Source organism: Micropterus salmoides, unplaced genomic scaffold (assembly GCF_014851395.1).
Source record: "Micropterus salmoides isolate LMB-PRFRI ecotype aquatic unplaced genomic scaffold, ASM1485139v1 Ms_hic_scaffold_2, whole genome shotgun sequence".
Lineage (NCBI taxonomy): Eukaryota > Metazoa > Chordata > Actinopteri > Centrarchiformes > Centrarchidae > Micropterus > Micropterus salmoides.
The window spans coordinates 17,080,396-17,102,152 of NW_024041150.1; the positions used below are offsets into that span (position 1 = coordinate 17,080,396).

A 21,757-nucleotide genomic window follows, 5' to 3' on the forward strand; every position below is an offset into this window, starting at 1 on the left:
TAATTCTTTTTTTTAAATGACGCACATCCATCAAGTGATAAAACATGAATTTTTAATCGTTGTAAACACAGCAGTAAAAAAAAAAAACAGTTAAATTGTGAGATAACCACAACGGCTGATTTCCATACACTGGCCATACTCTTCAAACAAATCTGGTAAATACATTAATCAGATAAAGTGTATTCTATTTGGCTGTGTATGTCTAGTTTGAGGCTACAATGGGTATGAAAATCACAAAAGAGCGGATTTTTGTCAGATATGAAACATTGTAATCCCATGTTTAATTTTATAGTGTAGAGTTTATGTAAGCAACAGTTTAGGATCTTTTTTTCTTATCTTTCTTTATCTTCTTTGTGATCTACGTGCTACACCGATATGATTCTATTTTCGGAAACTGTGTGTATTCGTGAGAGCTAGTGGAAATGTTTTAGCTCAGGAAGTTGAAACAGGCAAATTGGTGTAGTCACTCAAAGGTGAATCTCACAGTGAACAGAAACTGTACACATGCATTTCCACTGGGTGGCACAGTTGGCTTGACTAAATACCATGAGTCAGCTCCACAGTCAAATCCAAGTTATATTATGCTAGAAGATTATTATGTCCAGTTTCACCCTCCCTCTGGTTGTCTGGGTGAGCTCGGAGTCTGAGGGTGATCTTTTTGCTGGTGTTTTGCCCCCTTCCCAAACAGGGCAGGGACCTTTGCAGCTCTAGCCGAGCATCAGGGCACAAGAAGATGTAGAAGAGCGGATCCAGCAGGGTGTTGAGACTGGTCAGACCGTAACACAGACGATAGATGAGGAAAATGGAGCGTTCCAATCCACACGGCTCATCGGTCAGCAGCAAGGACACGAACCTGTATCCACCCACGAGGTGATAGGGTCCAAACACAGCGATGAAGTTGACGGTGATCACGACTAGGATGCCCACGATTTTGTGCCGCTCATGGTTGGAGAGGGAAGGAGATCGTCGGAGTGTCACCCCAATGTGGGCTGAAGTGTAGCTAAGAGAGGAAGCACAGTTGCAGATGAGAACTCAGCTGTCAACCATCAGATTATATAAAATGGTATGATGTCTTATAAGAACAGGAAAATCAGTGGTTTCCTTCCTCTGTACCACTTATAATAATTAGAAATGCTCAATAACTCAGTATCACAAGGATTTCACTGCATGTTTTCAGTTTGAACTGTCATTTTAGTTCATGTCACACTTGGCTCCATAAGTGTTATTGTATTATTCCAACTTGACAGAATCTTTACATGAACAGTTTTGGAAGCACAGTATTACACACAGGATAAAACAGAAATATCCTCCCAGGGATCTTGGGGTAAACTCACCCTAATATGGCACATGGCAGCAGAAAGCCGAGAGCCACAGTGGTGATCTTGAAGTGGGCATATCCGGGACTGACTGGGTACTGCTCCAGACACAGCAGTCTGTCAGAGTCAAACACTGACGGCAGCAGCCCACTCAGGCAGAACAGGAAGGTGAGGATCCAAACTGCCACACCGGATATGGCTGCCACCCTGACACTCCGCACCCTTCGGCTGCTTAGCGGGTACACGATGGCCAGGAAGCGGTCCACCGCTATCAGGCACAGGAACATGACACTGGCATACACGTTTACGTAAAACACATATCCCACCAGCTCGCAGGTTAGCTGGCCGTAGGGCCAGCGGTGCGCACCTTGGAGATAAAGGATCCACAGTGGTAGGGTGAGCAGCTGAAGGAGGTCTGAAAGCAGGAGGTTGAGGATGTAGACCAGCTGGCAGCCTCCACCACCTGAGCGGCCAAGGTGGTACAGTCCCCAGAGAGACAGCAGGTTGCTGGGGAGACCCAAAGAGAAGATCAGGCCATAGATGCAGGTCAGGCCAAATGTATCTGTGTCCAAGGGGAGGTTGCAGCTGTCATTGGACATGTCTCTGCAGCTCATGCACCTGACATGGGAAACTAGAGGTGACCCTACTCAGACATGGACTGATACTTGCAGTATAATGAGCCGGTATAGAAATACCCATTCATTCAGTCAAAGCAAAAGAAAAGGGAAGAAGTCTCGGTTGCATCCACTTGTCTTTTGTCCGTTGAGTAATATTCATAAATGCATTCTTCTGTAGAAAAGGTCAGGCTCAAATTTCGTGCTGTCTGTCAACCAGCATCCAGGATCCATCAGGGGAAACAAACACCTGCAAACAAGGGAGCAAGGGCATTCTCAGATTTAGTATCAGCAGGTGTATGAGCAGTTAAACCATATAATTCAAATTATGACTTTCACTCACCTCTAAAGGCGGTAAGAGCGACTTTGTTCCACAGAAGCGTCCTGCCCGCTCTGCAGCTGGGTGACCTGTACTCAGAAAATGTTGGGAACACCGTGTCTCCACCAAGCCTTGTCTATTCTCTGATCGTTTCCTCCACAGGAAACCCACTTCTTCAGCTTTAAAGGCAACATCCTGAGGCAGGAGAACGCCTTTCTGCCCCAGAACAAAAACATACACTCTCTCTTTACTCTCCTTACTCCAGTAGTAGGCAGGATGATTAAGGTGGACAGGGGCCGAGAGGGGAGGGACTGATGTAGGCAGTCCACTAATGCCCTTTAGATTATCGGTTGCTGGCTGTGTGCCATTAAACCCATTAACCCTTCATTTTTAAACATGCTTTTCAGCACATTTTAATATATATTTTACAGTGTAAGTATGCAGACTCAAAAAGCAGGTTTCCCATGGTAAACCATCTAATGTTTTTGTGGGCTTTTGTGTGTTAGGGTTAGGAAAAGAGTTGGCTTTGCAATGTAATTGTTATTGATAAAGTTACAGGTTCTTCTCGGTGCATGAATGTAGGTCAATGCAAGAATTAGTGTGTGTATCTGATTGTACAAGAGTGGGTTGATGGACAGAAAAGAATAAAACCACAGAAAGAGAGAGAGCAGACGAACAGCACTGTAGAATGCAGCACACGTATTGCTGCAAGACAAATGAAGAGATTAAATCACACGCAGTTTCACTGAAAATGCTGTCCTTAAACTAAAAATAACATTAATACAGTTTGTAGACAGTGAATGTGCGTAATTTCCCAAGGGTGAACTTTGCTCAGGCACCCCTGGGAGAAAAAGAAATCTTGAACAATTGAAATTGTTTTGGGGAAGAATGGGTATGTTGAGACAAAGGGTGTTGAGCAGTATTTTTACCACATGGTTTCAAGGGAGGAGGGCCGAATTTGTTTCCTTTAAAATGTCACCGATCTCTGATTTATTGAATAATCTAACATTGAATCTAATAAACTGACCAGTCCTCTGAGAAGGAAGTCATTGCCACATGAGCTTTTCCAGCATTGACTGTTGTGTCACTGAGCTAATACAACCAAAACAAGGAACACTAGGTCAAACAATGTCAAAGCTTAATTGCAAAAGCCTGGACACCACTTCACAGTTCTGCAAAATGAAAATCATACAGGAAGTTGCTGTGTGAAAAACTGTGACATCCTTCTGCCACTCACAAAGTTTTCGACTTTAATAGCTGTAGTACTGGCTAATCAGAATAGAGGAAAAGCAGGACTGATTCAACTGTTAAACCACTAGTAAGCAAAGAAACGGGAAATTACAGTGCTACAGTAAAAGTGATTGAGTAATTAATCACTGTAATTTCCCGTTTCTGTGCTCTAACACTTTAGTTGTCTGCGCTCTTTATTATTTATTTATTTATTTATTATATACAAAACCCCATTTTTGGCGTCTATCTTCTTCTTCTGCACCGTGAATGGGTTTAAATAGGAGCAAGAGGCTCAACTTTCTTCCAACCTACAGCTACAGACTCCATTTCAGCTGTAGGTTGCAGAAAAGATGTTGATCTTTCAAAGTTCTATTTGGTGTTTGCTAAAAAAATGTTTAGTAGGAGCTATGCCCTTCCAAAGTGAAGGGTTTTACAGCTTTTAGCAGACTTTAGAGTGTTTCATGTGATCATGTTAGAGGGTGGAGAGGAGGATTTTCCAGACCAGAATTATTTTGTAAACTGCTGCCAGTTGTGTATATTTATCTCCAATAGGAAAAAAAAGGCACCAAAATGTGGCCACAAGTCTTGTCTCCCTCAAATGTCAATCCTGCTCAGTGGATGTTTAGTTATTTATCTCTGATCCTTAATTGATTGACAAGTCTCAGTCATCTCTCATTCATTCCCTCTTGCAGTAGCAGCTGCACCCTGGGTTCTCCCCCTGTCACTAATTCTTTAACTTCCTCCCTGTTAGGAGTTCGGACACAAGATGTATATTTTTATGCTCAGCTACTCAAGTACTAACTAAAAAGTCCAAAATGATTTTTTTAAGCAAATACACTTTTTGTATCAACAAAAGATCACATTATCTCTGTAATAGCAAGCTTGCTGGTAGTGTAGTCAGTTAGATTTCAGACCGTGAAGCAGCACCTCTTGTTCCAGTCGTGAGTTCAGATCCCGCAGCAGTGACAATCTCAGGGCGTCCAATACCAACACTCTCAGAAAAAGTGACAAAATGTAGTTATTTGACGCTAAAGGTACCCTTTAACGTAGTTGTTTGACGTGTGAAATGCCGGGAAGCCTCTCTATGAGACGCTCTGGGGCGTCCTGTACAGACCGGAAGTGCTAGTTAGCTAGCAGTAGCTAGCTAGCTACGTTCGTGATAAAGGTGTTGACAGCCCCCCGAAGCCCCTACCCTTACCATAACCATCAGAAATGTCAGTACCTAAACTTACCTCCCTCGTGTTGCTGCAACGCAACAAACGAGGGCATTTCATACAGGCACTGAAGGGTACCCTTAGCGTAAAATCCTTACACTTTGTCACGCTGTCTGAAAGCGTTAGTTATGACACATTGAGATGAGAATGCGTTGTAATAATTGGTTTCAACTTTAAACACCTTTGAACTTGATGATAACAAAAAACTAACCATTAACAAATGATCATTTTGCTTCAATGGATATGCCCCTTTATAGCTTGCTTGGTTAGAGCACTGGTTTCCCAAACATCTCTTTTCATTCAGACCCAGGTTCGAATCCCACCTCCGGCAGCATTGATAAATGCTTTCAACTTCAAACACCTGTGTGGAGACCATCTTGCAGTGGTCCGTTTTAAATGTGTATGTTGTTAGTCTTTCTAAATGCAGTAATTGTACATGGAATAAGATTAGTCTGAAGATATGGTTCTGCAAATATCTTCCATTTTTGACGGCCTTATTGTTCTTAAAAAACTTACAAAACTTTGAACACATGCCAGAAGGGTCAAAAACCAACAAGAAGTCGGCTATTTTGGTTTTAATTGTCATATTTGGCAATTGACACACTCATCCTAGAGAATTTGTTCGTGCAACTTTCCAGAAATTTTTGCTGTGCAGTCTTATCCCATCAATGATCACATGTTGTTCAAATGGTGAGTTTTGGTCGACCAGGGCAGTCCGTGGCGTGGAATTTCAATGATTTGCCATGAAACAGGAAGTTGTTACAACTAAAGTGTACATGCTCACATCTGTACCAAACTTTATGTCAGTGATAATGGTCTCGCCCCCAACACATCTACATGCCAAAATTCAGTTATAGTCATAGCACTACCTACTGGCAACAGGAAGTAAGTCTTGTGTGACATCCATTATGCGATTAAAATACATTTGACACATAATGTATCATTACTGGGTGCTACTTTGCACCATATAGAGGACACAGGAAGTGACTTTTAAGTATTTTGTGAAGCGTCCAAAGTGTGTGACACTTCAGAGCAATACTACCTGCCGCGCTTTACGTGCAAGGGCCCGTCCAATGCTGATTTCTGCTTCAATATTTAACTGAATTAGTCTGTAGCATGTGATTCTTTTACCTGTAGGAAGCGTTACAGGATTTTAAATTGCTAATGGAACAGTACTTTGCAGCAGCAGCGGTAGCAGTCACAGCTAACAGCTGACAGCTCTCACACGTATCACTTTAGTAAATACCCATTCTAGTTCTGTTATCATTTCTAACACTAAAATAGGAATGAAGAAAGAAATGCTCTTCTAATATCTACATGTTAGGGTCCTTCATAAAGCTTAAAGGAGAAAGGACAAAGGAGAAAAAGGCATGAACTTGCAAAGTAAATGCTGAAGCTCACACTACTGTTGCAACAAATCTAACAGGTCTGCTTGACCTGATCTAAGGTTCTTTTCCAATATCTGCTTCAAAAGCAATTGTGTACACCATGATCTTACATTTGTTTCTTGTTTGCAGCTCTGAAGAGATCTCATGATAATACCCAAAATATATTTGCAATCATATAATGTTTTTGATCATCTTAATCTATTTATAGAATGGTGACAAAAAATGACTATAGGTCATTATGATGTGCACATTAGATTGATGTTACCTTGACATGTTAGCACTCTGTAAGACTAAGTGCAGAGTGTGTAACAATTTACAACTACTCAGTATGATTGCATAACTTTTGTCAGCATTTTTAAGTGAGAGTAGAATGAAAATGATTTTGGCTTGGTGTTTCTTGGTGAGGATTGTGTCTCCACAGTCCATATGAGCTGCCAGTAGGTTCCTCTTCATGGAAAGCATTTGTGTCATACAGGAAGTGGCTGATAAACTCACCATCATCAGGTTGTCTATTTTTTTCTTGTTTTTTGTTAAACTAAAATATGAGATTCTTGATAAACCACTTGAAATGATATACGTATCTACCATATGGATCTTGTCTTTGTCTGCTACGGCCATGCAATAAATCCTTAGTTTTATTTAAATTTCATCTAATTTCATTACTGTTTGGGTAACATGTTGTACCACCTACCACAAGTTTTTTCTCAGGTCAGAGCACTCTGAGAACGTGTTGTGGTGAAAAGTTATAGACTTTACCCCTAAAATAATAATTATTGAAACTATCTAAGAAAAGAAAACAATTCTGACTACGAAGTTTGAAATGAGCAGACTATGATTATGGTCTGGGGTTTTAAAACTAGGGCTGTGTGAAATGTAGAGTTATAGTACTCAAGACTGGTCTTGGTCTTGAGACTGGTCTTAAGACCACTTTTTGATGGTCTTGATCTCGTCTCGGACTCGACCGGATTTGAACTCCATGTTGTCTCGGTCTCAGACATTGGGGAGTCAGGATTTTTTTCAAGACCAGTCAAGACCATAATTTTGGGAATATCAGTAATTGCTTTTGCATCATCTGATTTATTTGTTAACATCCTAACTTTGATTGGATGGAAAATGTATTGCTTCAGATGTAACCAACAACCCTAATTAAAAATGTGTTGTTACTGTTAATGACTGTCCCCGCAATGGTAAGCATGGAAAAGGAGTGTTGAATAAACATGCTTATGTTGATTTCAGCTCTTAGTGTTTATATGTGGGTGTGGATCTTTCAGATCAATTTGAGAAGAACCTATGATCTCGTTCCACATTTTATTGTGTGTCATGTGTGACGCCCTGTGGGGTCATGAGTGGGTGTGGCCTATCTCGCACTCTCCCTTTTTCTCTCTCGTAGAGGAAGCTGATTGCAGTAACTCTGGGCACCTGGGCTAATTGCCCTGTAGAGTATTTGGGACGGTCTTCTCATTCTGCAGGAGGCTGCTGTCGAGGCCAGGTCAGACCTCCCTGCGGGCCGGCTCCCTGGTTTCCCCTTTAGTTTGTGTTTCTTTGGTTGGACTATTGCTTTGTGGTATTTATCTTGTTTTAGCATATTACAACACCTTTACACATTTGCATTCATGCAACCATCATCCTGCACAGACACTACTGAAACCACCCCTTTTATTGTGGCCTTTTGAGCCAGGTCATAACACATGTAATGTGGGGAACTGGTCTTGGTCTTGACTCAGTCTCGGTCTTGGTCTTGACTTGGTCTCAGCCCCTAAAAGTCTTGGTTTTGTCTTGGTCTCGATAAACTCTGGTCTTGGTCTCGGTTTGGGTGGTCTTGACTACAACACTAGCGAAATGACTAAAATCTTATATCCTGAATAGATCATATCATATCCCAATAACGATACTTATCCCGATATAGAACATTTTATGTAAATTCAATGAAATATTATGAGTGAAACTGTAACTGTGAACTGTAACAGTTACTCATGATATTTCCTCTCTATCATGAAGAAGAATATCCAACTAATAACTAACTTCACCGTGGCGCAAAATGTTGTCCCCTCACGAAAACATATGTGAATATATTCCCCAAAATCTCCCTAGGTGTTGGGTGACCCCTCACTTCTCAATTTCTGGTGCATCTCTGGCAAAAACATTTCAAGATTGTCTGCATGTAAAATAAACATTTCACAATAATTTACACACTGACTGAGACCTTTATTGTCTGGAAAAGGGCTAGAATATGAGGCAGGAATGTTGCTTAACTGCAAATGAGAGTCAGTCACTGTTAACATGTGGATGCCTGAGTGATTCCCCACCCCATAAGAAACACTGGTCATTCATTAAGCCCGAGTCCTGTGGTGAGTCAGTTACTCTGCTTTCATCTTTCTTTTTGACCTTCTGCAGCAGAGAAACCTACAGACTAAGACTGAAGCCCATACAAATGCTCCAATGAGGGCCATAATGAAAACAGCCACATCCAGGCAGAAGTAGGAGTACCAAGGCAGCCTGAAACCTGCTGACTGCAGATGGGCTGCACCTTTGTTCCTGATCACATATTCAATCCAAAAGATTGCAGTGTCTAAAGGGGACATCAGCCGGTCACGGTGTAGCTGTGAGAGACGTTGTATGTTCTTACGGTATGTGGGAGTCTCCAGGAGATCCTTTAGGGCCTCCAGAAAGTCTTCTTTGGTGAGTGATTGGGCCTCTATCACTCGAGCTGCCCCGCGCACCTCCAGCCGGACTAGGTTGTCAAACTGGTCAAAGAGGAGGGGCAGGCCCAGAATGGGAACACCGTGGTAAATGGCCTCATACATGCCATTGGTGCCTCCATGGGCTACGAAAACACGAGTCTTGGGGTGTCCCAGGAGGTCGTTCTGAGGCAGCCAGTCCACCAGCAGGGTGTTGTTTCCCAGGGATGAAGGCTTCTCACCCATAAACCTCCATATCACCTTCTGAGGGATCTGAGCAAAAGCAGCAGCGATGGCCTCTGTGATGTCACGAGGCAGGGCTGACACCAGCGTGCCCAGAGACATGACCACCACTCCATGCTCCCCAGAGCTCTGCATGAAGGCCTCCAGCTCAACAGGGAGGGCAAGGGCCTTTTTGCACTGGAACCCCCCTATGTAGACCACGTTGGGCATGGTGGGCCGAGGGAATTCAAAGACAAAATCTGTCCTCACCAGCCAGATATCAGCTGCATACTCCAAAGACAGCAAGTCAGTACCAGGAGGGAAGTGCCGCTGGAGCAGATCTGAGTAAGCAGGGTTAACGATAAAGTGTTGATCAACAACACTCTGGATATGATGTAACATATTCTTGGTCCTTTCCAGAAAATCCATCTGATCAGGAAGTTCACTTCCTGATACGGGGACATACGACGGAGGAGAGGGAGCTATGGTGAGATGGCCCTCCCCAGTATTAATCCAGCGCACATTAAAAACCATCGGTAGCTTGAGGTAACGACCCAGAATAACCCCTAAAGTCAGCGCGGGGTCTGTTAACATTAAGTCAAACTTGCCATCTTGGAGCGTCTTCATAAAAACAGGGTCATCTAACATGATAGCAGCTGATCTAGCAAGGATTACATGAGCCTTTGCCATCATCGATGTCATCATGTTCTGATGGCAGAAGGTGCGTATGAAAGTCGGCAGTCTGCGGCATTCTATAACATCTTGTATCATTTTGTTGTACAAACTCTTATCCGACTCGTCCTCCAGCATGCGCACATTTATAGAAGTGTAAATCGTAGAGTTACTCGGTATGTACCAGCTTTCGGCAGAACGTAGCACAGTGATGTTGTGGCCTCTGGAGTGCAACTCTCTGAGGATCACCTCCATGTTGATCCAGTGGCTCCCATCAACTGGCACAACCAGAATCCTGCTACCACTACAACAAGTGGGCCTGAGAAAAAGGAAGCAGAGCCCTGTCAGCAATACAGGGATCATGTTGGACATTTCCTGGGAGAAACAACAGATATAAATGATTAAGACTTTTTTATTATTAGTTATTATTATTATTATCTAATTTGTGATATAGTCACACAGAAATCAGAAGACCAAGTCCACTGTATTAATTTTGTATGGAACTCGAGCGAATTGCTTTGCAAGGCATCGTGGAATTCCAGGCAATGGGGACTGACCAGCCACACAAAACAAGTTAATATTTTAGCACACCAGTTAAAACCATATAGGTTATAAAATGGCAAACAAATAAATAAACTTGTCAGTACACTGTAAAAATTATCTAGGTGGTTCAACTTAAAAACTTAAGTTCAATTGCTGCCTTAAAAATGTGAGTAAACTCAACTTTAAGAAAAGCTTTGTTTCAACTCATGATGTTACGTTATACACATTGTTTAATTAATGATAATTTGTTGTTTGAACTTAATACTGTGAGTTAAAACAACTATCTATATTACATTGTCCATTCAAGGAAACTTGCTTTCACTTGTCTAACAAACATACTATTCTACACCCTTTCAACTCACATTTTTAAGTTCAGATAACTCAACTTGAAGATTGCCTTTGTTTCAACTCATAAATTTAGGTTCATAAAGTGGATATAACTACCGTGTTCTAGTTGTCCCAATGTTAGTTAAATGAACAAGTTTGAGTTATTCTAACTCATAGTTTCAAGTTAAAGCAACTTAACGAAATTAATACTACTTTCCATTTCAAGTTAAGGGATTTAAATTCTAAATTTGTTTCAGTTTATATCTATAAAGGGCCTTGAAGACAGACCACAACAACAGCACCACTGTGCTATTATCTTCAGTGACTTGTGACGGGGCAGGGTAGCTTGCTGGTGCGCCTGTGCACGCCGCAGTCAAAGTTCAAAATAGCAGCAGATGTCACCTCCTTTCTGAAAGGGCCTTAAGGCCGTTGTCTGGAACCCTTTCCACCGGTGGCACTAGTTTTGTTTACCACAGAAGTGTCTATATTTTGGTTGGAATTTGAATATATGACTTATCTGCAGTGTATAATTAGCAGGGGTGAACAAGAACACCAAATCTTCTGCATCTGTACTCAGAATGGCCAGTGCTTAATCTATAAGTGGGCGGTATTAACTGGAAGTTATTTAAGCCTGAAATTTCTATCAGAACTTTATAGATTTATTAGAAAACCATTTACAGAACATCCTCAGAATTGAGCTTCAGAGAATATTAATTGATTTTTTTATATTCATATATTTATAGTTTATAACAAAACAGAAATTGACACATTTTACTCTGATGATACTCATAGAAAGTATCTGTACCGGATACTCGTTTTAACCGAGTACTTGCTAAACCCTAATAATTAGTTGATTATGTATATGTTTTTCTCAAACTCAAAAGACGCAGCACCTAGGCAATCCTCGTACTCTCACCTTTTTTTCAACTGATAACTTACATACGTAAGTTCAATCAACACGACAAAAGTGTCAAATAGTCCACATAATGAATTAATGCAAGTTTAACTTTCTAAAACTCATACAGTTGAGTTCAAAATCCAAAACTTCTTCAGAACTATTTGAGTTAAAAAGAAGAAGTAAGTTGACATGACTAAATGGGTCTATGATTCTTTTCAGTGTGCATTTGAGAGAGAGAGAGAGAGACAGAAAAAAGTCAGTTGTTGAAATATTCATGAATAAATGAGCCTGTTGCTTGAATATTGTAGACCTTGTTTTATTATTTTGGCAGGTGGAGAAAAAAGAAAATAATAATAATAATTGCACTTTAAACCACATTTGCAATGCAAAGTTATGACAGTGATGTAAAAAATGTCTGCAATAAGATATTGCATACACATAACACACACATCTGACCACAGGTGATGCTGGCTAAGCAGAAGAGCCTTGAAAGTAATTTGGGAGAACAATTAATGACAGCATGTTTAGAACCTGCAGAGACTAAAACTAAACTTTTATCCAACCCTATTTGTGATGCTATTTACATGTGTCTACATATTTTTGATTATTACTGTTATCCTTTGTGTATTATCCTGTTTAAAATACATATTTCATAGTCCACTGGCATTAACTTAAAATATGTTTAGTTAAAGCAGTTTCTAAGTGTTTCTTTTCGAGATTGTTCTGTTAAATTATTCATTAAATCAAATGCCTTACCTTGTTCCTATATCAAAATCCAGAGATTTGGTTGGAGCTCCAGGTCCTGATTGAGGCAGGATACTATGTGATATCTGTGTTTCCACACAAAATAACCTTTACACACACACAGGCCCTATTCTCCCAGACTAAAGTCCAGTATGTGGACTATAGGTAACTCACTGCGTGTTGTAATTTAGGTCAATGTTAAACGTATCATATAAGCAAGTATGACAGCGCATATTAAATGTGGATTTCTAATTTGAATTAACCAACAAATAGCGTTTTTTGCCAGTGTCTCAATGCAAAATTACTCATCAGTTTATCTCCTGTTCAGTTTAATTTCTTTGGATGACATTTCTTATAGATTCCTAAAAGTTTGATGCACATGACTTTATGTAGTTATGAGAAAACTTCAGGGTGAACAGGGGAAAAATCCTATTGTGGACACAGTCAGAGTGAGACGGGAGTGGCAGGGAACAAGGGTTGGAGGAAGCAGCAAGGTCACACAGTGGAGGGAAAAAAAGGGAGCATTGGTGATTACAATTACTGCACGAGTCACTGTTTAACAGTCATATCAGTGAACCGCAGCCTTCCCCTCCTCTCCTCTGCCACTGTGGGGTTACATAAACCTGAGCAAGGGAACAAGAGCTCAATGTAACTGCAGAATTCAGAGATGAATATATGCAGCTTGTAGCTCATGTGGCTCAAGCAGTTAAAGTCCATAAAGTACATAGGATTGATTTATTTTGCTTGTTCCCTTGCTTCACAGCTTAAGAAGAATCATCACAGTAAACCTGAGCAAAAAGCTAATGTTTGGCTTTATTACTGTGTAGTTAAGGGCTTCTATAACAATAATAATAATAATAATAATAATAATAGCTTTTAGTTTCAGTACAGGTAACAAAGTGCTTTACAGCAATCAATGTAAAACAAACATGTTGAATAAAAATTGGTATCAGTGGTTCGAAATAAAGGAAAAATACATTATGCATCACACATTGAAAGCTATTTTGTATAAATGAGACTTAAGAAATTAGATGGAATCAGGAATAGACTCTGTGAGCCTGATCTCCTCTAGCACGGCTATTCAATTACAAATTCAATCGAGTTGGAATTGGTACCATTAAATTTTCTTTTTTGTCTTAATGTTCGTTATACTATATCAGTTATTTTTCATTACTAGATAATTGCTTTTAAAAAAATATATTATTTAACAAAATAGGATAACAACAGTAAAGTCTGTAATGTTTGTCTCAGCCACCAGCTGAGTTTAATGTATGTGGCAAACTAAGCTAAACAGTTACTAAAGACAGGCCCTAACCTTACCCCTAAGCCTAACCCTAAGAATTAGCTATAGCCGAGCTAGCACTCTGCTTGTGTAAAACCAACAGCTGATAAAGAGCTGGGCAGATTAAAATATCGCATTCTACATGTTTATGCGTATTAAACAAGCGTGTTGGTATAGTATTGGCTTTTTACTTGCAAAGGTTTTATTGCACCACGTATGTTGTTATTGATTAGTTGTATGTTGGGCCACATGGAGGTTGCTTCTGGGCCGGATGTGGCTAATCTTAGTTACTATACACGTTATATTTCTGTTGGACTTGCAGAATCAAGTTTATCACAGTAATTATTTCGTTATCATTCATAGCACTTAAATGTTAAATTATTAGATTTTGCCAGATTCATTTTTGTAATTTTTTTCAGCAAGGCATCTGTGAAGAGTTGCAATGTTAGACTGATATAGAGCTGTGTGTCATCGGTGAAACTGGACATTGTGTTTGCAGATGATATTGCAGAGGGGGAGCATATAGTCGGATAATATTAGTTTAGAGCAATCTTCTTCTTTGCCAAAAGTGAAGAAAAAGACACATGAATGACTGGAGCAGGGATGTTGCTGGTAGAGAGAGAGAGAGAGAAAGAAAACATACACTAAATGGATTTTAAGTTTTGTTTCACATTTAGATGTCTAGAAAAAAAGATAATAAAAGCCAGCTTTATTGTTTGCTTATATTTGTTGTTTGTATGCCAGATGAAAGCTAAGAAAAAGCACAAAAAAAGGTGGTTTAATTATCAAGAAAGACAAGAAAGCAGCAGCAACAATAAAACTATTGTATTATATTTAATTACTTAAACACATTTCTTCAGATAACATATTGTTCATGATGAACAATTATAGATTGATGTTCCTTTGTACCTAGTGACATGCACAACAACAATAAAGTTGAATCTAATCTAATCTAATCTACTCATTCTAACCATCTAAGTTGAATTCTTGCCTCTGTGTCCATCCTGCAGCCATGTAACACCATATTGACCTCTAGACCTCTCTTAAGATTAAAGAAATAATAGCTTTTATTTGTAGTTTGCAAGTATGAGTTGAAATGAGTGATATTTACTTTTGTGTTAAAATTCCAAATGCCACAGTTTGATGAACAGGAGCCCAGTTGTGTTAAAAACAACACAAAAACAGTAATCTGACCAAACAGTATAAGTAGCTAGGTTCAGAGCTGACAAAGACAATTGAGGGATCCATATTTATCACGGCTAGGAACAGTGCTGATATTTTGAATTAGAACTAAAAATAGGCCTACCTCAGAGCAGGACATTTCTGAAGCTATTTCTGAAGCGTCCTACACATCCTCTCAACAAGCAGTAGAAGATTGCGTTTGAGACAGAAAGGTATCACAGTAACATGAAGTCAAATTATTTATGACACGCCATACATACATTCCAAAGGCTGTGAGACAATCTGAGGCAGGTAAAGAGAAACAAATCACAAGCATTGCATCATGTATTTAAAACAAGCTACATACACCCATATAAAGGCATACATTGTACAGTATGCTAGTAAGTATTATTTTGAGTCTGTCCTTATCTGTTACCAATTTCATTTAAAGAAAAAAAAGAAAGCTTTGAGTTGCAAAAGATACCCTATTGCTGCAGTTTATGTCTTTTTGTACTTCCAATTGAGTTTTGTCTATGGTGTCACTGAAGTTTAAAATCAATCAAAATCTTAAATCGGGTTAACATTCTATAATTACCTACGTAATGGAATGTGTGTGTATGTTTGTCTCATCTTTTGCCACATGCTGCCAAATCCTAGCAGGTTAGGGCAGCTCTGCAGATGCCATGTGCTGGAGAAGATAGGATGATATTCCTGGATTAGGAAAGTTGATAAAATTCTTTTGCATCTAAAGTCTAAATGTAGACACAAACACGCATTACTTTGAGAATTCTGGGCCATTTAGGACTGGTTTTCCAGATTAGATGTTATGTTTGGGGCTATATGTGTTGTACTGTACAGACTGCCTGATAACACTCTAAAGAAGTAAAAATAAATCAGCAGGATTTTTGGAGAACCAGGAGTCACATGACCGCGTTGGTCACGATACCCTGAGGAGCAGCTGAAATAACTGGCTGAGAAGTGACGACCCCCATCTGGGTGGTCATCATGTATTGTTGGGCACCCAGCTGTACAGGCTGGGCAGGGATGACAGTGAGCACCTGGCTACGTCGCTTGATTTCTCTGGCAATCTGGCACCAGGAGCAGGTGTTGCAGATAGTGGAGTACAAACAGTCACCTGTCATATCTCCCTGAGACACACAAAACAGAAAGACAGTAGCAGCCATAAAAAACTAAAGGAGTGAGGCATCTCTCCGAGTTCTTCCTTTTTTCAAATCTCACCTGGATTTTGTAGCGGTGACGCACTGCAACCCTCATGGACATGGAAACAGGTGGAGTGCATGATGGGATCACATCCAGCAGGGGGAGACAGAAACACTCTCCAAATTCAGAGGCAGTGTTGCATGCAAACCAAGGGAAGCACCAGGAGGCAAAGCAACCTGGAACAAGGTTCAGATGGGTTTGCAGTGACAGCAGGTCTTATCTCAAGAGGCAGTAACAGGTTAGGGTTCAAAATAGCCTGGAAGGTTTTGTTAAAGATTTCCGATTAGAACATTCTAAATTGAGAATTTGGTTTACGCATAAAAGGAAAAAACATCTCCTGACTTATTTTCTTAGTAAAGAGGCAACCACAAACCCACAAACTTGATGGAGCGCTGCTGCCGGTCCTTTACTGTATGAAAATTCAATGAGGATTATTAAGTACTCCAGTCTGACTTTGCACTTTTAAAGCAGGTTGCTGTTTATTTCCTGTGAATGTTGACCACCTTTTAATCTGGTTGTGCACAGTTTTCTGCAAAGAAGAATTAAGTTGGGCTGTAGTCCTTAGTGTTGTCTCGGACTTGACTTTAGTGGTCCTGACTACAGATCTAGATAAAGTAAAGACTCAAAATCAAGATTCAAATGTCAGTTCGACAATATTTGCATGCGCAGGTGGAAGGAATAACAAACAATAGGTGTAATGCAAATATCTGCCGTGCTGCAAAGAAAGAGACTTACAGACACTTAAATCATCGAAGCAGCCCCATATGCCTGTGCTCCACTGGTTAGACTGGGCAGCGATCAAAATCGGAGCCTGAGGCTGATTATTGTTGATGAACACATTTGTTGCCATGGTGTTCACTCAAATAAGGAAGGCCTGAAATGAAAACATTTATTTCAGATTTTTCTCATGGGAGACTTTGTACATTCATTGCACCTTTTCAAAGTTGAACTCAAGCCCAAATATCTGAACTCACTCACTGGTTCAGAACCTTTCCTTCCTTCAATTGTTCTGCGTCATGATATGGCTCATTTAAACAATGTTTACACCATTTACTCACATGTCTGGCGTGTACTATCACCTGGTGACAGCTGTTTACTATTAATCAAACCATCTGCTGAACTTCCTTGCATGCACACTGAAAAGTCATTCCTCCTTCTGATCTACAAGCCTATTGTTTTGACAGTTTCTGTGCTACAGCAAAATTCATAAACACTTACCTGATGTTGACACCTCTGCGTGGACACTGGTTTGATCACACGGAGCAAAAGCTGGCATTTAATACTTCAAGGCATGATTTAACCTCGGCAGATTTACATGTGTGGTTTGCATAGGATAGAGCGCTCAGAGATGCAATGTGTTCAAACAAACTTTGAGGTATAAGGGTTTTATTGCACTGTTAAAGAGAATACATAGTACAACTTCCTCCAACTCACATTATCACATTATGTTCTAATTGTAATACAACTTAACCAGTTATACAAGATAGTTATAGTAACAAAATATCTACAGTCAAGGTTAGCAGCTCTGTAAGAGTGTATAAAGCACAGTGTTGCTTTGAGCTTAATGCTAATACCAGCATGTAAACATGGTCACAGTGACAATGCTAACATGCTAATATTAAACAGGTAATATTTACCATGTTCACTATCTTAGTTTAGCATGTTAAAGCTGAGGTACGCAATTTATTTCAGAATCATATTTGTTATATTTGTGGGAATTCTCTTTATATCCCGATAGCAATCAATGAATAAAATGCTCTGCCACAAAAATGAATGTGTTTTACAAAATCTCTGCCTCTTGCTAGTTTCTCTAACATTGCCTAACATAGCTTTTACATGCTAACATATGAGAGAACAGAAAAAAAAAAAAATCCACAATTAAAATGTATGTTTTAATCTGTGTTAATAACCCCCCCTGACCAGAATCATCATAGTTTCTGTCATGAATTATCGATTAACATTCCAGATAGCGTGACACTGAGGATGAAGACAACCCCTGATGACAGTGATGACGATAGTGTTAATACTGAGGGTGCTGTGGTGAATTGAACCTTTATGCTCTTATCAGGCGTACATGATAACGAAGGTTATGGTTTTCTTCCTTGTTTTGATTTCTCTTGCTATTTGACACCAGGTGCACGTCCCCCAGCAGCAGGCGCACACGCAGTCATTGCAAATTGTACCCTGTGAAGACAGAGACACAGTTAGGGGTGGTTAGGTGAGGAGATAAGAGGGGTTCACATGCAACAGTTAATGGGGAAAAAAGGAAATAGTTTATGAACAGAAACACTGTTTAACAAAGAGTAGAATGAAGATTTATTTGCACAATCCTACAGCTTAATCATTGTCACAATCTACCTTAACAAATCTGGTGGAACAAAGGAACACAGTGTGCATTAACGGTTATCTAAGAACGTTCACTGTGACGAAAGGCTAAACAGGTTTAACACCGATCAGTGTTCAGATAAACAGAATTTTATGCTGGTTAACGCTTGGAAGTACTGACGCAGTAAAAGTGCAGATGATTTACACCAAAAAGCCATATCTTTGGCGTATTGACGCCGTGACCGACATGGTGATCGGAGGGATGAGCCCAAAACCGTCCAGCAGAAGTAAACATAGGCACTTCCCGGCCTCGTGTGACGTCTTACAGGTGAAACAGGGAAAACCCCAAAAGGCCAAGCAACCTAAAAAGTCACATTTATGTCTCTGAGGTCATGTCCTCATAACCTTTCAATAGACAGATTATTTTGACACTCAAGTCATATTTCAGAACTTCAGATTAGAGATTTGATGGCTCGTATTATCTGAGGATGCCGTGTAATCATGTGGAGCCTCAGGAATGGTAATGCACAGCGATGCCCAAATATTTCACCACAACCACTGATCTCCAATCTGCTATCTGTTCGAATTCTTAAACCAAGATCAGTCTGAATGATCTGCATTTTTTAACGAGAAAGAGATTTAAACAGTGGGTTCTTCGCAAGAAGTGTACTTACACACGGGCAGGTCTTGGAAGCAATCGCAGATTTCTGAGGTTGGTTGCAGCAGACATGATGAAGGGCCTGGGTTGGGTCACGGTGTTATTTTCAGTCATGACTTCAGCTTCTGACAAAAAACACAGATTACAGTAACTTAGAAGAAAAACAAAATCATTGAATTGTTGTAACTACTGAAATATTTCCAACCAATCATGCATTTTTATTAAAAATATGATCTCATTGGATATGGGAAAATGTGCCATTTACATAATCCATCTTTGTTGCATCCTCACAGTCTGGTGAAATCTATGTTGCTCTAAGTATGGTGACTGTACACATACCTCTTAGACTAATACGTCCTTTTAAAAACTGACTGGGTTATCTCAAATTCATCCATGTCCTCGTTAATGGAGTCAAATTTTGTTGAGACTGGCATATTGTACTGCACTGCACCTATTTCACTACACTACTGTTAGTAAATAAGATTTGATATTTGTTCAGCAAGTGTGTTTGTGGTTCATTTTCATAAAGTATAAAAGCAATATCTATCACCCAAACAACAAAACTGTAGCACAAGACTTGAAAATCAGACAAAGGATTTGGTAGTGTAGCGTTTTAAGACTGTGTTCCTTGAGTTTGCCACAGAAATATAAAGCTAAGGTTTTCAGTTTCTTCTGGGTCATCGAACACCTCAACTTTTCAGGAAGGAAGAAAAACAGACTTGATAGGAGGAGATCCCATCTGGAGGTTAGAGTTCAACTACAGCTGTTCATGAAAAATGTCAGAAATCCACATGTTGCAGAATTTCCAAAACAGCTACAGGATCAAGCAATCAAAACATAATTTAGCGTCCATTTGTGCTTAACAGTCAGTCATCTTACTTACCTTACTGCCCTATGTGGAAGCGGAGCAGAGTTCAGTCAAGTGATGGGTTTGCAGATCAGTGCTTCATCTTATAGACTTGCTGTAGATCAGTGAACGTGACAGGACAGCAGAGGATACATGATGTCACTGACTGGTCCGTCCAGTTTGACTTGTGTCATCACCTTTGACAGTCAGGCATCAGACAATCTGACCATCATGCGTCCTTTCAAATCCCCATGCCACAGAATCAACGTGTGCGACTCTATTCTGTGACAGAGTGATAAGAAGATAATGGAATGTGGTCCACAATGCTTACCCGCTGCGCCGTTGTGACATATGGCTCTATGCCTTTGTTTGATTGTTACAAAGTTCCTCATCACGTCCACTGAGAAGCTGTTGATTCTGCCATTTCCTTGAATTCACATCTCCGTCTTGTTTTCAGATTAACACTGCAACATTTGATGCTTTATTAGAATGAATTCAAATAATATAACACAAAATATTTGGATTTTGCATGAGGCCGGTCCAGAATCCAAGAGGGGCTGAATAGATTGAGGTAGGAAATTGAATAAAGTTTTGCAGAAGTTTTGCCAAGTGCCAGTAAGTTTCATTGTTAACATAACTAGCAGATTATTTCCTTGATTTCTAGTAAATTGATTATTGGTTTATAATACAAAATGTAAAAACATTTATTTACGTAATGTCAAGTGTTAATAGTAAAATCACTTGCTATGCTATGTGTTTGTAGTGTGTGTTTTGCTTAGATTTAAAAGTGTAGTTACCTAACTCCCCTGAATGATTTTCTTTCCTTTTTCTGTGCTCTTCTCTTTGTCTGTTCCCTGATGTAAAGTTGATGTAAATGTAGAAATTGCATGCAAGAATTTGTCTCTGTAAACATGGGGCAAGATCAAACTTGCATTTTCAAATGGAGGCTTTACTTCAGCATAAATACACGTACAACAATGTAAAAAAAATGTCATATTCTGTTATGTACTACGTTACAATTACATTCCTGCCTTGAAATTCAAGTTTTATTAGCTAATTGTACTTCAAAAATAAAATACTCATTTTGCAGAAGATTGGCCCCTGTGACTGATATATTGTTATGACATTTTCAGATTGAGGGTATCTACTCTCAACAAGGGGTCACAGGATAAGTGTGAGGGAACATGAGATGATCAACGGGAGAGGCAGGAAGAGAAAACATTGAAAAGGTTTTGCTACACAAAATCTATGTTTTTTGGTGAAACATTGAATTTTTCTCCCTTTTTGTTACTGAAACAAAATCATCTTAAAGGGGAAATCCTTTGTAGAACTGCTAACAACTTGTAGACATATGAATCATGACAAATTGCCCCAACTAGACTAGTACGTTTTAGTGAGTGGTCACAAGGCGAAAAGGCTGAGAATCACTGGTTTAATCTGTAACAGCGACTTGATGTGATGATCTTGTGTTTTTTTTTGTAAAATCTTAATCCTAGTAACAATGGCAGACGCTGTGGAGTAAAAAGTACAATATTACCCTGTGAAATGTTGTGGAGTAGAAGTACACAGTGGCGTAAGTTGGTTACTTTCTACTACTGAAATATACTGGCATGCAGAATGTATATGTGGGACACATTGTGTCCCTGCTGAATTCTCTGAGGTAACAGGGAGTGGCTGCAGATCAGAGGAAGTGTGATTAAATCAACTCCTGTACTCTGGAGGGCAGGCTGCAGCAGAGGCCAGGAGAAAGCAGCGCTGCTTGTGTCTAGACCAAGTGCGCCCCCTGCAGGGAGGTCAGAGGAGTGTATCTGGCCGAGGAGGAGGCGTGGGAGGCCGCTCTTCTCTTCAGCTCCCTGGAGATCTGGAGCCAAGATAGCGGATAGCAGCAGCATCCATACAGGCAGTCACTCCACACACTCCCCTGTAAGACACAGAGAGAGAGAGAGGCCTGAACACAGGTGGGAGGCTCGGACAAAAGGTGAACATTTGCAATTTATATGCAAAAAAAGACATTTGCTGATATAGAATGCAGCACTGCTGTTTTCCTTTGCCTGTTGTACGCACATCCTTTGTATTTGAATTTGATGGGTTAGAAAAT

The 21,757-nt window shown here is 40.0% G+C and overlaps 3 protein-coding genes across 4 annotated transcripts; all 3 read right to left on the reverse strand.

Annotated features, from left to right (window-relative positions):
- Positions 1-30: 30 nt before the first annotated feature.
- Positions 31-3,021, reverse strand: si:dkey-165a24.9 (G-protein coupled receptor 4). Its single transcript, XM_038732086.1, has 3 exons — positions 2,274-3,021; positions 1,335-2,180; positions 31-1,000 (listed from the first exon to the last, which is right to left on the reverse strand). Exons 2-3 carry the CDS (start codon positions 1,928-1,930, stop codon positions 580-582), a joined length of 1,017 nt encoding a protein of 338 aa, XP_038588014.1. The 5' UTR covers positions 1,931-2,180; positions 2,274-3,021; the 3' UTR covers positions 31-579.
- A 5,244-nt stretch (positions 3,022-8,265) lies between these two features.
- Positions 8,266-12,308, reverse strand: ugt5g1 (UDP glucuronosyltransferase 5 family, polypeptide G1). The gene is made up of 2 exons (XM_038732088.1): positions 12,178-12,308; positions 8,266-10,028 (listed from the first exon to the last, which is right to left on the reverse strand). Exon 2 carries the CDS (start codon positions 10,023-10,025, stop codon positions 8,439-8,441), a length of 1,587 nt encoding a protein of 528 aa, XP_038588016.1. The 5' UTR covers positions 10,026-10,028; positions 12,178-12,308; the 3' UTR covers positions 8,266-8,438.
- Positions 12,309-14,268: 1,960 nt separating this feature from the next.
- On the reverse strand, positions 14,269-20,121 carry LOC119912862 (cornifelin homolog). Of its 2 annotated transcripts, XM_038732090.1 has the most exons (7): positions 19,991-20,121; positions 19,696-19,856; positions 18,829-18,937; positions 17,048-18,013; positions 16,565-16,703; positions 15,848-16,005; positions 14,269-15,756 (listed from the first exon to the last, which is right to left on the reverse strand). In XM_038732090.1, exons 5-7 carry the CDS (start codon positions 16,677-16,679, stop codon positions 15,529-15,531), a joined length of 501 nt encoding a protein of 166 aa, XP_038588018.1. In that variant the 5' UTR covers positions 16,680-16,703; positions 17,048-18,013; positions 18,829-18,937; positions 19,696-19,856; positions 19,991-20,121; the 3' UTR covers positions 14,269-15,528. The 2 variants fall into 2 exon arrangements, with proteins under 2 accessions (XP_038588018.1, XP_038588017.1); XM_038732089.1 differs by having other exon boundaries at positions 19,696-20,046.
- Positions 20,122-21,757: the final 1,636 nt, after the last annotated feature.